The sequence below is a fragment of the Phymastichus coffea genome, unplaced genomic scaffold (assembly GCF_024137745.1).
Source record: "Phymastichus coffea isolate CEN01 unplaced genomic scaffold, Cenicafe_Pcof_1.1 PCOF00077, whole genome shotgun sequence".
Classification (NCBI taxonomy): domain Eukaryota; kingdom Metazoa; phylum Arthropoda; class Insecta; order Hymenoptera; family Eulophidae; genus Phymastichus; species Phymastichus coffea.
The window spans coordinates 867,202-883,112 of record NW_026706888.1 but is presented as its reverse complement, the minus strand read 5'-3'; the positions used below and the strand labels follow the sequence as shown (position 1 = coordinate 883,112).

General features: G+C 38.8%; 1 protein-coding gene across 1 annotated transcript in view; it reads right to left on the bottom strand.

The window, feature by feature from the left end:
* The window catches only part of LOC131668432 (Krueppel-like factor 7), a 298,845-nt gene that overhangs the window by 173,682 nt on the left and 109,252 nt on the right, over positions 1–15,911 (bottom strand). The window contains exon 3 of the mRNA XM_058942603.1: positions 12,387–12,476. Coding sequence (XP_058798586.1) covers positions 12,387–12,476 — 90 coding nt within the window. The remainder of the gene's footprint in view (positions 1–12,386; positions 12,477–15,911) is intronic.

Here is a 15,911-nt window from a genome sequence, read left to right as displayed (position 1 = left end):
TTGTTGCCACTCTCTCGAGCAAACATAAATCAGTCTACGCAAGGAAGAGGTAGCAAACAAAGCGCTATGCAGAGCTTTTTTTCTTAAACGCGGGCGAGTCGTTATAAAATCCTAGAGAAAGTATACTATATATTTCTTATGCTTACTCAAGCGCAGTGCAAAGGCTTTATCGGTCTGCGCGCGGGATTTCAATTTGTGCGTGCGCTTTACGGCGGCGATTAAATGTATAACGTAAGCCTACGATTCGCTAAATTGAAACGGTCCCAAAAAGGGCTTCGTTGTTTTTTTCTTGTTTTTATTTTCTTTTTCACAGCTATAATACGTTTTAAGAGTCGTCTGTCGTAAAACCTCGAGTTTGTTAAAGATCACGTGTTGGTTGTATTTAACTCTTTGTTTTATTAATTATAATGCTACTAGCTCTAAAAATCAACACAGGGAGCTTACACGTACATGTGTTTTAGCGTTGCGCAATAAATAATGGCATTTTCCCCTTCGAGGGGGATTACAAAATGTTTGCGTAATCTGCGCGCCACTTTCAAAAGTTATGATTTCAGATTTTCAATTTTTTATTTCACGAGGTACGTGGTATAATCGAATGTGAATATCGTTAAAAGCGTAAAAATTGATTTTACGATGGGAGTACAAATTGAAATTTATGTGTTTGATATGCTAAGCATTTTTCTTAATTGCTGAAGGAGGAGATGCATAATTAAAATGTTTTCTTCGTTTTTCACTTCTTTAAAGCAATAAATAACATATTTAAGTGAGATTTGAACGTGAATTACGAGGAAATAAATCAATTGTAATTTTGCAAACACGTATATATAAGAGTAGAATAGGCCTCGCGAGCAAGGGCAAAAGCGAAGAAGTGGAATTAGCGCGATCGACGACGGACTGCGCCGCGAGCGCCGACGCAATTTTCATGTCATTTTCGCAGAGAGATTGACTCCAAATTACGACCAGAGAGAGAGAGAGAGACTCCCTCATGCAGCACCAGGCTGCGGAGAACCCATTTGAGAAATGACTCCAGAAAACTATATCAGAAACGAGTCGCGCGTAAATATAACAAAGGCTGAATATAACAGTTTTCATTTCGTTTTTTTTTTTATTTAAAAAAAAAATGCTATGCTGTAAAAACATACTTTTGTCTTTGCGTGTTTATTATCAAAAAATTGTTATCATTTAGGCTTTTTTTTGCAAAAGTACAATTGCTTCTAAATAAATCGGTTACCATTATATTCTAATTAGAATCTCTCAAAAGATTATCAATTTTATGGCTGTAACAAAATGGATTTATCTTGTACGTTCTAAACAATACCTTTTGACTACTATGTCTTTGTCAAGATGTATTTCTTCTTTGAAAAGGAAGCTATTTAACTCTTTTGAGAAAAAATCTTTGTCTCGGACGAAAACAACAAATAGAAGCGTAAAAAATAGTCATAAAATACATCATTGGTAGAAAATTCAATACAGTGTAAGACATCTACTGTTGAACACGCAATATTAAATTAACTTCTATTCTTTTGTGGCTTATCAGTTTTAACGTGCTATGAATGTATCTTCAAAGTTTCAAGACTGGTATATAAGAAAATTTCTGAACTAAACCAAATTATTCCTCGTTTTGCTAGTGGTAAGTACAATTTACATATAGCCTATTGAACCATCGACTACACATGTTCTATAAGCGCTGTTCGAATTAATTTACGAAATATTTTTTTAATAAATGATTTCAATAGAAGATTACTGCTGCAAGTCAATTTGTAAGATCTTTAAAATATTTAGGAATAGCTAATATTATTGGTAATATTTTGGATTATTTATTAATGCCTCCTTAATAGTTTATATGTCAACGCATCATTTTTGTTGTGAAGGACAGAAAAGTAGAATAAGTAATTTTTTAGATTAATTTAATGAAAAGATTGATTGACTTGTAAAAATTTTCATTTACAAGTTGCCGTATGAATTGGAGAATCAAAGTGAGTCTGGAAATGGCTTAATCAATGTGTAATACCAAATTGGAAATTCTAACAGCTAATCTTTCTCAAGCCATAGAGTGCAATCATGCTTAGGATACCAATGAGAAAGAACACCATTCAAATACGTTACCAACTTGGGTAAAGTAAGCCCATGGATAATAAAAAAATAAAAGTCGTAAATAATAATCTAATATTATACTGTATATATGTAAATTGATGTAATGTAGACATGTAAATGAGAGAAAAATAAAAAAATATGTAATTACATATACGATTTTCGTGAAAATTCAAATTGATGATTGTTTATTTTTGCATATGCTGTCGCTTTTTAATACAAGCAAATAGAACGTGAAGGATTTTATCACCATAGAATGAAAGTCACTGTCTGTATTATATTTTGCTCAAATCAATAAATTTTAATGAATAAATTAAACTTTTTTGCTTATTCATTTAGAAAGCGCTTCAAAAAGTGTTGAAAAATTTAGCAATTTTCGATTTGAAAAATACTCGACAAAGAACTAAGTGTAATCAAAAAAGAAATTGCTTTTCCACGAATTAATCCTGAACTGACCGAACAGTTGGCGTTTTGCACTCGACAACATGACCATCAACGCGTATAGAAAGCAAAAAAGTATCCCAAGAGCAAATGCAAAAAGCAATAAGATATAAGAAAACGAAGACTGTGGCAGATGTTGCTGTCTGACTCGGCATATTTTGCGCTTCCTCATGACCATATTCCACCTTGCTCGTAGGATTTCAGCAACTGTACGGAAAAAGTACCGAGTTTAACGCGAAGGAAGTCAATGTCGTTTGTAAATCTTTTCCTATTATTTTTTGCTTTAGCACGGATTGCAGCTTGCAGTGGTGAAGCTGTTGATTGCACTTTATTGACAAGCATAAACGGCAGCCTGAGTAACGACAAGATGCGCTATTGATTAGTTTTATAGATTTATCAGTCACGCATGCGTAAATTACGCCTGTCGGTCGTAAAGCGTATAAAAGTAAAGCAAACTGCGCTTTTCGCTGGAGTCAACAACCCCGCGCTAACCAGCTAACCCTGCGCAACTACGACCCACACCGACTGTGTAGCTGACTTTATAATCAAATTCGAAGCACGCGCTTTCTTCTATCTCACCGCCTCGTCTGCGTATGTACCTCTACGTATATACATCCTTTCACCTTATTATCCTGGCGTGTTCTGCCAAACGGCCTGCGTACACTTACGTAAAGTCCAAGCCTTCTTTTTTTCTCTGTCTAATTCTTTTTTTTTTTTTTTTAACGTCAATTCTCCTTATACAGTACCGCCGTCTAAATAGCAATTCGTGGAAGTCGAAAAAGAGACACAAGATGCCAGAAATATTAAAAGTCTGAGAACCTTTATTCGCCGACTCATTTGTCTTTGCGGTTAATTAAACAGCATCGTGGGGTTTTGGATAAATTTGCGAGTTTTATTATCTGGCGATGAGCCAATGTCCAGATAAATGTGAAAAAATTGATTAAAGACGAGGGAATAACGGAGATTGCGGAGAGTTATAACGAAATAACGATGAAAAATTTAGTCTCATAATAATACAAGCAAACAAAACAACCTAATGACATCTGATCGCATAAAATACCTACGTCCCGGCAATCACTCGGATAAGTCGCTAATAATTGAAACTCCGACTTGCTTGCGCGCGCATTGTCAAAGGCGAACGCGCGAGCTTGCGGTTTCGTCTGATGTCTCTGCCCGCGCGCGCAGGTGGCGTCGTAGAAAACAATCGGGCCTTTGTTTAATCAATCCTTTTCTCATTCGGAGTGATTATTCAAATGAGCCTTCTTAGCGGCGGCGGCTGCGTGCTCTTTACGATGCCCCTTGCGGCAGATGCTAATGTGTCAATTATGTATGCGTACACACGCGACACAAAAGCCGCCAAGTTTCAAAAGTCGGCGGTGGCTTTGACGAAATTATTAACGATGGATGATTGATGGACGAACACTGTTCAAGACTTGCCGTAGGTAAATTGTACTTGGCGCGAGCGCGGCCTATTGGGAAATTGTCTATATCTGGTATGTTTGTACGTGTGAGTTTTATGTGACTGTATTATTTGGTTGTGAAGATTGATGCTCATTGCTTTTCATTATTTCTATTTGCTTAAATGCCAACTTTTTTGTTGTTGGCATTGGTACTAATTAGTTTTTGCATCTTCTCGTAGATACAATTTATTAAATATCATGACGTTTGATTGAATCAGTCGATTATATTTGCGACGGAAGTCACGTATGCTCATAAAAATTAAACTGACGTTACTTAAAATCGAAATTCAATTTTTAATTAAAAAGTAAGTTTCTTACAATCTCATATGCCAAATACAAACAATAGATTCACATTTCACCCAAAGACCAATGCTAAAAGTCCAAGCGTTGTGCATGTAACCAAAAGAAGAAAAAAAGTCGATGTACAACCGACATCGTCGTCGTCGCCATCGCCATGGGGCATCTCTCTCGTGTGAATCAGCGCGCGAGCCACATATCCGCACATCACATATGGTCTGTGTTTCACTATAAGCAATATCTGTATGTGTACGTGCGTGTGTGCATGTATATGGGTGTATGTACACGTATATGAGAGCGAAAAATACTTGTTTTTTTTCTTTTATTTTCAAAGTGCGTAACGCCTTTATGCCGACGAGCTATGGCTTTACAACACACCTTACGATGATTTAAAGGGGACGTTGTATCGCACCTCCGCGCTTACGGCCACGCGGTTTTATAGGTATACTGCTTGCTCGTATATATAAAAGCTCTCTCTGCGGATACATGCATACTCTGGAATTTTGATTTTCAGTGCGCTTTTCGAGGACCTCCCTGTGTATTTTTCATTTTAAAATGATGAATTGTGTTTGATTTTATGATTTTGAACTCGATTTTGATATTAAAATGAAATATTTTTCTGTCTATATTTTTTTAGTAAATCAGTTGCCATATGTGTTATAAATACACTAGCTAACATTTTACGAAAAATCATAAATACAAAATAACTGTTTTCTTGCACTTAGACATGTTGCTATTGGATTCTATGGAATAAAATGAAATTCTAGTTATTTTTGCTACCTATATAATATTTTCAGATGAAAACCTTTTTTTCTTCTTTATCTTATCACAGAATTAACGAAGTCAAGGCACGCGTCAGAGTTATTAACCAATCATAGCTTATTCAATTATACCTCATGAATGTATATTCATAAGAATACAAATTTATGCCAAAACATGTCGCATCAATTTCAATGCGTATGCCACATCGATAACCTAAACAACAAGGCAGTCAATAGAAAAATCGAGGAAATCGGCAATCAAACGCATGCAAAAGAATAATACTGCTTATCGTATGAAGGCACGTGTAATCACGTGCCACGATTCTCGACGAGATTTTCATACATTAGCGGTCCATCATACAAACCCATTTTAGTGATTTTCACAGAGCAATACATATATATATATACACGCACACACACACACACATATATGTATATATATGCCCGAAGATGTCTATATGCTCGCACACACATATATGAACGTACAAAGGCTGCGGGACACGTTTCACGTTCCCGTTACATAGGCGTTGCTGCTGCTGCTCTTGGATGCTATGTGTCGGATATTTAATGGGTTATCCCGTAAGAGGCCCACGAGCCATTTTTTTTTCTTTATCATGTGGAAATCATACATGTCGATCAATCAAATTGTTGCTCGATGTCCTTTCTTATAGTCATAATTAAGTAATGCTTGCACGTGTCGTTTTCACTCTCAATTGTCACGCGACAGCAAAAGTGGCCACTTGAGTTTTCTCGAATTCCTTTTCATCATTAAGACTTGTGAAGAGTTAATTAAAATTTGCTTGATCTGACTTGGCGGCAATTGAGAGAGGGACAGAGAACAGAAGTGAAAATTTTTCAATTTCGTTAAACGAGTCGAACTGGCGGTTGCCATTCGAGAGATTACACGGCGATGGATAATTTCTCATACAAATTGCAATTACAAGATCATAGTACTCTGTAGGCATGATAATTTATACGTCTTTTTCCTCTTTCTCTCTCATTTCATTTGTACAGACACTCCTTTTGAGACGCTTAAAGAAAGTTATGATAATAACCTAAACAACAGGGCGCCTCTTCTTTAGCATGATAAATCATTTTGACAAGTCACTCGGAGTACTTTATACAAGTGAGAAAGAGAGACAGAGAGAGAGAGAGAGAGAGAGACGTCAAGTGTCAGGCTGTCAGCATTAGCGCGAAAAAAGAGAAAGAAAGACAGAAAGGACCACCCAGCCGCCGAAAAAGACTCTATAAAAGAGAGCGTCTGAGCACTCGAAAAGAGAGAGAGAGAGAGAGAATGAAAGAAGAGGAGCACGTATATACGTACAGAGAAAGGAAAGGCTTGAGGATCAATGTGTACCGCACCTTCGTCACGAGCTCACCGCCGCGTTCTAAATCGGCGCGCATCTTCAAGACTCGTCTTTTGTTTCCCCACTCCGCCGTCTGCTTTTAGGCGTGGGCGTCATGAGGAATCTATTGTTGTTGGCGCGCGCGAGGATATCTCTATGTCTTTTCTCGCGGGTACATACCATATCGCGAACCACCGCCTTCCTCGTCGAATCCCCTTGGCTATCGATAGATTTCCACGATAGATCGATGCGTTTGGAAACACAATGTGCGCGTTAATTGTATACGGTGATTAATGGCCCGGCAGAATTGATAATTTTTTTATTTTTCTTCAAGTATTTAACATAGAGTAGGACTGTGATCTGTCGAGATCAATTTCAATTGCCGGGTTGGGTTGGGTTGGGTTATAACGAGGATAGAGGGTTTCAGTAGAAAAATATACTTGTTAGGAAGTTGAATGAAAGTATCTGAGTTATGTTATTCTACTCACTGGATCCGAAACCTATCGAAAAAACTTAGTTTGCTGCAATGGATTATCTAAAAATGTAATTATTGATAAATTTATTATAATTGACTGTTCACATTTTACAACATTTATGACGCTTCACGCTCAGGTATATGGATGTACGTTTTCTCCACCCATTGTATTAAACGAAGCTGATTGCGAAAATATTCAATTTCACTAGAGTCACTCACTAGAGTCAAGTACCTTTCTTTAAATCAAATAACACTCAATTGCGACTAAATGTACGAAATAAATGAGTTTTCAATAATAATGTACAAGATTCCATCTAGCGAAAAATATAAAATAAGTCGACTTTTAGTTGAATACTAATAGAAATAAAAATTTGGGCTTCACGATGATTTTGCCCGCCTCTGAACGTGAATTGCAAATCTGCCAACAGAATTGAATAATTAGAAAAAAGATAATTATTGAAACTCTAGAGATAGCATTGAAGAGCAATTAAGCAACTGGAAATGCGAAATGAAAAAGTAGCAGCCGTCGATTAGCTAGAAAAAATAGACGAAATTTATGATACGAAAAGTCGGGTCGTTCGTATCCGTGAGGATCAAGAGCGCTCGCAATTACCGGCGATAATCAAGCGAAACAAAACGCGATTGCCACATGAAATTGTGTAATTCCATGGTGCTATCACGTACACACAGGGGGCGGGTGCGCGCGATAAACATCAAAGATGCGTCGCTTTCTCTTAAACGACGACATCCGCTCTTTTTTCTCCGCTCGGAATGCCCGACGCTTGTGCGCCGCCCACGCGGGGGAAAAAAATAGCGAGGCTGTTTGGCAATGGCTTAATCGCGTATTAGCGGGAAACGTAATCTCGCGAAAGCCGATATAGTAAAGGTTAAGCTTTTTACGTTGTACGGATCGACGCTCGCGAATAAGGAAAAGCACATTAGGTGCTTTTACGTAAAGGGCTTTTGAATTTCGTTCGTTCGCTCGTTAATCCTTTATCACTTGATTAGTCACATTTAAAGCTTCCGACATCGAACTCTGATTGATTACCGCGGAGAAAACGGCCATTCGAATTCGTATCACGAATTAAGAACGCACAGACGCACGCGCCGTAATAAATCTTCCATTCGACCGTTGGCGGAGTATTTCAGTATAATAAAACGGTGTGCTGGTCTCTATACGCAAGTAAGAGGAATTATTTTTCTCCTCTGTGTAAGTATTTGCGCCTGCGTGTAAACGTGGAATTCGCCGCAACAATCGGAAGCAATCGCGAGCTATAATTCAGCGCCGACGACTCGTGACCCCGGGGATCCCGTCGAGTCATAGGCACACTTTGGTTTTGCGCTCCGAGGACGCGCGCGCATATTACGTTCCTCTCCGAGATGTGTATGTGTGCCTATCTGCCGAGCTTCAACCGCTATGCTGCAGGTATATGACGATACAGTGTCCTATGTTACAGTCGGATTTTCTTTTTTCATTCTCATCGGAGGGAAATATGGGCATGTGTGTATGACCAATTCCTAAAATCGAATTCCGATAATGCTCCTACACCACAACATGTGTAAACTAAAGAAACAATGCATTTCCAACGATACATTAAATTCCAGTCGGTCTTTAGATTTAATGAATCAATTTACTCATCGGAATCTATAAAACGACATTAACCAATGATAAAAAAAGAGAAAAAAACTCGGCTGAGGTGCAGTTTAATCTTAAATAGTCCTACCAACAAGAAAAAGTAAAATACATATATAAGATTCCCACGAGAGATACACCAAAGCTCAGTGTGAGGGAGAGAAAAAATCCTTAAGATACCTGGTAGCTAATAACCCTTTCCGCTTAAGCTACTCGTCTATACACATACACATATATCGACATATCTCAATACATCGGCTACACTTACCTGTATCGTACTTCTCAGAAGACGTTTTGCTCGTAGGGATGCTTATAGAAAGGGAAGCAAAAGTAGTTCGCTTGAGATGATATTAAACTCACGTGTGCGGGTATGTGTGTGTGTCTGTGGGAAATCGCATGGGATATAAATGTTTTTCTTCCGTAAAGTATTATACTTATAGTGATTTTCTTCGCTGCAGGGATTTTGAAATTGAGCGTAGTCCTGGTATCAGCAAAAATAGATCCCCTTTTATTCGTTTGGTAAATCAAGCATTGCCGCGTAATTGAGCTGAAATTTCACACGACGTGTTAAAAGACTTATGATAAGTCTGTATATTTTTGTTTCGTCGATTGAAATCAGGTTATAATGACCACAACGAATAAAAAAATATCAGAAGCTGAAATTCTGTGATGCACTAGAAAAGACAAGTTTCTCGAATTTGAAAAAAAAAATTATTGCTCGCATTACGTATTGCGCGTGAGCTGCCCGAAAAAAAAAACGATGAAAAATCATGGAAAGCTATACGTTTGATATTCGAACACACCAGTTACCTGAGCTGCCACATAAAAAAGTCACAGACTCAGTGGGGCTCCCTCGGTAATCAATCGACTCCAGGAGCGCAGCATAAACGAGGCCAATCAGACATTATAATACTCCCTCAAGTATCCTCGAGAAAAAAGAAAAAAAAAGAGCAGAAGATCAGAAGGGTGCTTTGGTTCGTCTAATACATTGGGTGAACATCGATTGGTCGAGAAGCTCGTGGTGGCCGTTAATGACTCATGTTTAATTGGCGTGGGAAGGCAGCGCCGGTCTAACGGCACATCTTCTCGGCCCTAGATGCACCAACAGAGAGAGAGAGAGAGAGAGAGAGAGAGAGAACCTCTTCCGTGCGAAAGGGCAGACTCCCTCCCTCTCTCTCTCTCTTTCTCTCTCTAGCGACAGGTACATTCTCTTGGCTTATATGCCAGTTGTAGGCAAATGTAGTGTGGTGAGCTTGAGCTCTCTGCGAGCGAGCGAGTGCGGGTGGTGCGTCATGCTGCGGCGAGTTATGTCCAGTCACGCTCGCTTGCTTGGGTGTCTTCTCCATGCGCGCGCGCGCTTCTGTGTGTATGTGTGTGGGGGAAGGGATTTGCAATGCCAACCGAATAATCCTTTTCTAATGGGTTTGTATAGCAAGATGTTGTTATTTTTAATTTGATATTGTAATTTTTCATCGAGTGAACCATTGATTTTGAAGGGAATGTGAGTTGTAATAATTGTAATTATCGAATTATAGTTACCTTCTAATGGTACGTGACTCGTCAAATTTTGCATTTAAAGTGAAAATGCTTCCGAGGACATTTGTAACGGTTTTGAGCACCGATAAACAATTCGTATATCTGTACATAAAAAATATGGGATATTTGAATTTTTTAAGTATCTGTGAATGAAAGACTGTTCCAGTGATGATTCTTTTCGTAAATTATTTTTCTCCTCTGTGTAAGTATTTAATTACACAGAGTAAGCACAGAGTAAAGTAAGACTTATTTAATTGATAAAGTGGAATCGCTATGCAATATTCAAACTATCGGTAGAGATTTTTCATGTATTTTTATAATGATATACGATATTTATCTGTACTTGATGTTTCAAAAAAAAAATTATTAGCAAAGGTTGAGAGTGACATCTACGTAAATAAACGTAAGTTTTAATATGAACATTACAATGGAAAAGGTTATAATTCCATCTGCATCACTTAAAACTGCCGCGCTCGAATGACCCATACTATAGCGCAATTTTACTCTTCTAAAAGTTTGACTTACACATACCCATAGTGGAATTTGCAAACGGAAGGACACCACGAAATGCGAAATCACGATTTCACGGGGGACATTATATGTAGGAGGTGGGGGCGCAGCACGAGATGTCGTGAGCCGGAGCCGGAAAAACGACACCATCCGCGAGATCGCGGAAACCACCGTTTGATTCAGCGAAAATCGAGGACCTCTAGAAAACCTGTCTCGGTTCCGAAGCTTCCGTTGTTGTATCGGGATACAGATTGCTTGTCTACATCGACTTTTTTTCAAGTATAACTGCCGCTTCCTTTAAATGAGCGGGAAGAAATTACATCGAGACGGCACGATCATTTCGTAAAACAATCAGAATCACACTCGCACAATATAGAGAAATTTTACAGTATACGTACGATAATTAGCAACGCTATTTTTTCAGGTTGAAAAGAGAAGTCACGATATAGAGGAGGGGTCTCTCTCTCTATCTCTCTCGCAGAAAATGAGAATGGGGATTGCTACGATTATAAAGCGAGAGTAAGGCCGCTCGAGCGCACAACTTGCGGCGCGAAAAACCGCAAATGAAAATGGGTCGAACCGGCGAACCAGCGAGAACGTGTATAGTAGTGACACGTAGCCGCACGACGTTAAATAAAATCGCATTGTGTGCCTTTTCGAAAGCTATGCGCGCGCGTGTTGGATCTCGCGATAAAGATGTTGAAGGGGGTTTGCGGTGCGTTCGGTTGAGTGGTTATTGTTTGGATGAAAATTAAACCGTAGAATGATACTTTTTATTCGGAACAAGAGAATCTTGAAAAAAAAAAGAAAAAGCAAATTCTCCGAATAGATTTTAGTTTTCACCAATGAACTAATTATGTGCTAATGTTTTAAGTTAAAAGTAAAATACTCTCGCTGAAAAATTTTACGAAAATAGTAAATCAACAATTCGATTCTCATCAGTGTGCTATCTCATCTATCGAAAGCCAGTTAAGTAAGCTAAATCCTAATTTAAATATTAGATTTTGTGTCTTAGTAATTATTATTGTTCAATTTGTCATTGCAGCCCAACAGTCAAGTGATATTATGAAAAATATCATTCAAACTTTGCTTTTCGAAGTGAACACAAGCGACCGTCACTCTCACCCGACACAAATACAAAATAAGGTTTGATATATTGCGTTGAATTCACAAATTTTTCCATCCGCATCCTTTTCCACACAAATACATGAGCGCAAAGCGAGTAAGCTTAACCCGAGATTTACGAAAATGATTAAGTGATGTGTATAAACGCGAACAATGAGAATTTATCGTTGCAGGAGAAATAAATTCAAGTTTTAGCGCGACGATAAAGAAAAAAGGAAGAGCTTTCCCTCCGATCTCAACTGCCGATGAATCGTCGTCGTCACACGCAATCGCAATATTAGAAATCCGCGCCCTAATCCTCGCGCTTTCTCTCATTGTCTCATCGCAGTTCCCTGGCCGTGTGTGTCTGCCTTTTTTTTACGACGACACGCTAACGTTCGCAGCGTGAAAGCAGCCGATAATCCATAGAGATTTGACGAGAGAGAGAGAGAGAGAGAGCGAGAATGACGATCTTGAGAGTATACACGTAGGTGCAATAATGCACGCGATAATGCACGTGCGTGGTTATTTTTTCCTTTCTTTTTTCGGACAATTGACATAGTCGGAGAAACGATTCGACGGCGTCGATTATGTGAAATCGTTCGAGACCATAGGCGTACTCTTACGAAAACAAAGTTGCAATGGCTAAAATTGAAACGCTGGAGTCCATCGTTACGCGGAATGCGTATTCGCGACATTGTCGTCGGTGTTTGATTTTTCGCAGACCCTTACCTCTCTAGACGTTGGCGGCCCCAGGATGCAGGGGCTGTCCGAGCGGCGAGGCGCACTGGCCCACCGCTTGCTCGAGAGCTCGCTCTCCTCCTGCAAGCAAACAATTCCTATATAATACCACCTTCCCACACACGGAAACTCAAAGCCTCAAAATACAAATATTCACGGCTAACTTTCATAATCACAACCGAGCATCAGCGCACCGGTCAACGATTAATCAGCAGCAACGATCTTGACTTTTCGCGAATACTTTCAGACACACACACACGCATGCAATCAGAAGCGACCATCTGTCCAACGTATACTGTAAATTCCTAAACACGAGACGGGCGGCCGTAAACATTCGCGTAGAGCGAAGGGAGCTTAAACGTATAACTGTGCAATTGTAATTAAAACCGATAAAGCATTGCAAAGCACACGTGGTACTACTACTAAGTTTGACGTATAAAACGCGATTCTTCGTGAAAGTGTTAAATATGGCTGTCTTAATATAGTGTTTTATTGCTGGTGTAAAGTGCGTATGTTTTCTACAAATATTTTTTTAAAATAAGCAAAAATTACTCGTAACGAGGTATATCGAAGCTTGTCTTTGTGTCGTAGAAAGCAGATTCGCGTTCGCTCGCGAACCGTGTAAGTCCTCTGCGTGGAAAGGCGAGGAAGAAAAGCCAAGAGGGACACACGGCGAATGGAATGTCACGCGGCCATTTATTAACGACTTTTTGCCCCGCGCATGTACGTTCAATGGTCGACAAATACGCGCTAGGTAAGCTTCGCTCCGTTCCCGTTTTGTGTATGCGAATTAGTAACAGTGACGAGTTTGATTTTCTGCGATTGTCAAGTATTTCGATTTTTCCAATTATCAATTTTGAAAGCGTTGCGCTGTCAGTTTGCGTCAGCCCGGAAATCATAGGCGTTAATATTTATAATTCTGTAGTAAGAAACCTTAATAATTCTATTTTGTACGATGTAGCTTGATCATCGTTAAAGATCTAAAAATACTGCTATTCGATGTTAAATGATACAACTTATTACAAAAGATTCCAAGTGACATCTAAAGGATTAGTGAAGGTATTTCAAAAGAGATGTGGATAAAAAAATGTCAATCTGATGGTAAAATTAATCTGAAGATTTAGTACAATCGACGGTGCAATTGGAGCAAACGTTTATCGTATCCCCTATATTTACACCGTAGTATCCTTTTTTCACCATCAACGGAACAAAAGAAAATATTTTTTGAAGCACGGTTACAAATAAAAATGAATAATGCCGTTATTGTTGGGTGGTCACGCGCGCAAAGCAATCGCAAAAAAGAGAGACATTCCACAGGCGTCATATATACGCGAAACGTGTGACTACATGGCGCAACACACGCGACATTTCAATAATGAACAATTAAAGCGTCTGTCTGTCTCTCTCCCTCTCTCTCTCTCTCTCTCTCTCTCTCTCTCTCTCTCTCTCTCTCTCTCTCTCTCTCTCTCTCTCTCTCTGGCGTATGCGTGTGAGCATGAGCACAGTGAGAGTAAAAGGTATAATATACCGCGCGAGAGCTGTTACCTCATTTTAGGCCATTATGCAGCCAAGCATAGAGAGAAAGAGAGAGAGAGAGAGAGAGAACGGTGGACTTTTAATTGTATTTATTATCTCTGGCGTGCGCAAGCAACGGTGCGCATATATAGGCGATATTGCTTACGCTCGTGTAAATTGTGCACAGATGCATAAATGGGGGCTACCCTAGCTCTCGGCCCGGAGCACACAGAAGCAAGTGATAGTTGTTTTGACTGCATAATTGCCGAGAGCGTACGGCGGCTTTATGATTTGCTGAGTAATTTTATTTGACTTTTTGATGCGGATTAGTTATGGCGTTATGACTCAATTAGGCATTTAGAATTATGTGTTTTCGAGATTGGTGCATTGGGAAATTCGTCCGTGTGATGTTGTTAGCTCGCAGGCTTGGTTTCACGAGATGCAATAAACTTTCAAGGCTTTTTTTTGGTACCGGGCTACGAAATAATTATTCCAAGAAATTCATACTCAGATGGATACTTTCCTGTAGGCCATAAGAGAAATACACGCTGGCATACCAAAAATAATTTATCAGCAGGTCTAAATTTTGAACGGTGCTCTACATTAATTAGACCAGTCACCGCAAGTATCGTCGGAACAGATAAATCGATATTATTTCTTTAAACGCACTCTTTCTGACGTTTTTCATACTGATTTGAAAAACAAGAAGATTTACTTGAAATAATGGAAAATTTGCAGTCTTGATTCGCAAGCTTCGTAAACGAAAGCAAGATCGATTTATCCGAACAGCCGAACGAGAAAAAGAAAAAAAGTTCAAATCTCACAACGCAAGACAAAACATTAATCGTTCGAAGGTTGTAGGGCAACGACAATTCCCGCGCATGAACGATATTTCCCGAGGTATTTTAACGAACGCAATTAGCTATACTCTCACTCTCGCGGCATTTGCAAATTCGCCATAATTGCCAGATTGGCGCGGCATGGTAATTTTCGGTTATTGAAAGTCATACGTATCGCGATCTTGATTGTTGTTGGGCTTTAATTGTGGGAGAGAAGCTCAAACTTTATGTTTGCGCGAGAGCGACTGGTTATTAAACGGAATGGGGAGGCTTGTGTGAACTAAGTAAGCATGTGGATGTTTCTGTGTCGGTATATGTACTTGAATTAAATAACAATTGAGTTAATCATACATCGGGCTAATAGCGTGATAAATGCTTTGAACGGTAGTAGCTATGCAAATATCAATTTTTTATGGCAGTGAATTTTCAATAATTATTTGAGTATCTTTGCAATGGTTTTCAACTTGCGCACTTCGATTTTTACGATGTAACGGCTGATGTGACATTTTTCTTTTTTTAGCTTTCTCAATTAAATTGTTATATTCATTTTATAATAAAGTTTAGAACGTAAAATATTTCTGTTTGAGTTGCACTTCTTTTGGAGATAATAACGCAATAATGGTACATTTCCATTGAAATTGAATACTAATACTTGACTGTTGAATTTACTGATACAATTGCAAAAAACATTTATTGAATAAGGAAATGAAAAGTTTTCTGTAAAGGGAACTCTTTTAATATAGAATATTTTTAACATTTAAAAAAATGAATTTTCATAAAATTTTCATAAAAATAATTGGTCAACTTCTACTAATAATGGGCATAAAACCCACAACAATTACGGATTTGAAGCACGAATAATCAACTTGAAAAAAAGCAATAATGTATTAAAAAAAGAAGTCAAAAATTCCGTGAAATTTCTCAGTCACATAATCTTAGTAGCCATTGGGACCAAACAAGCGAGCAAGCGAGCAACACGATGCAGAGGCAAACACACAATCGAACAGGTAGAATTTGTCAAGGCGCTCATATAATCCTAGTATGCTTGGGCGTGCGATTGTCCGCGCGCGAAAATCTACAGGAGGAGAAAGAACGAGAGAGGGAAAGAAAGAGAGAGACAGAGAGAGAGAGAGAGAGAGGTGCACCCGTGCAAGAATGCCAT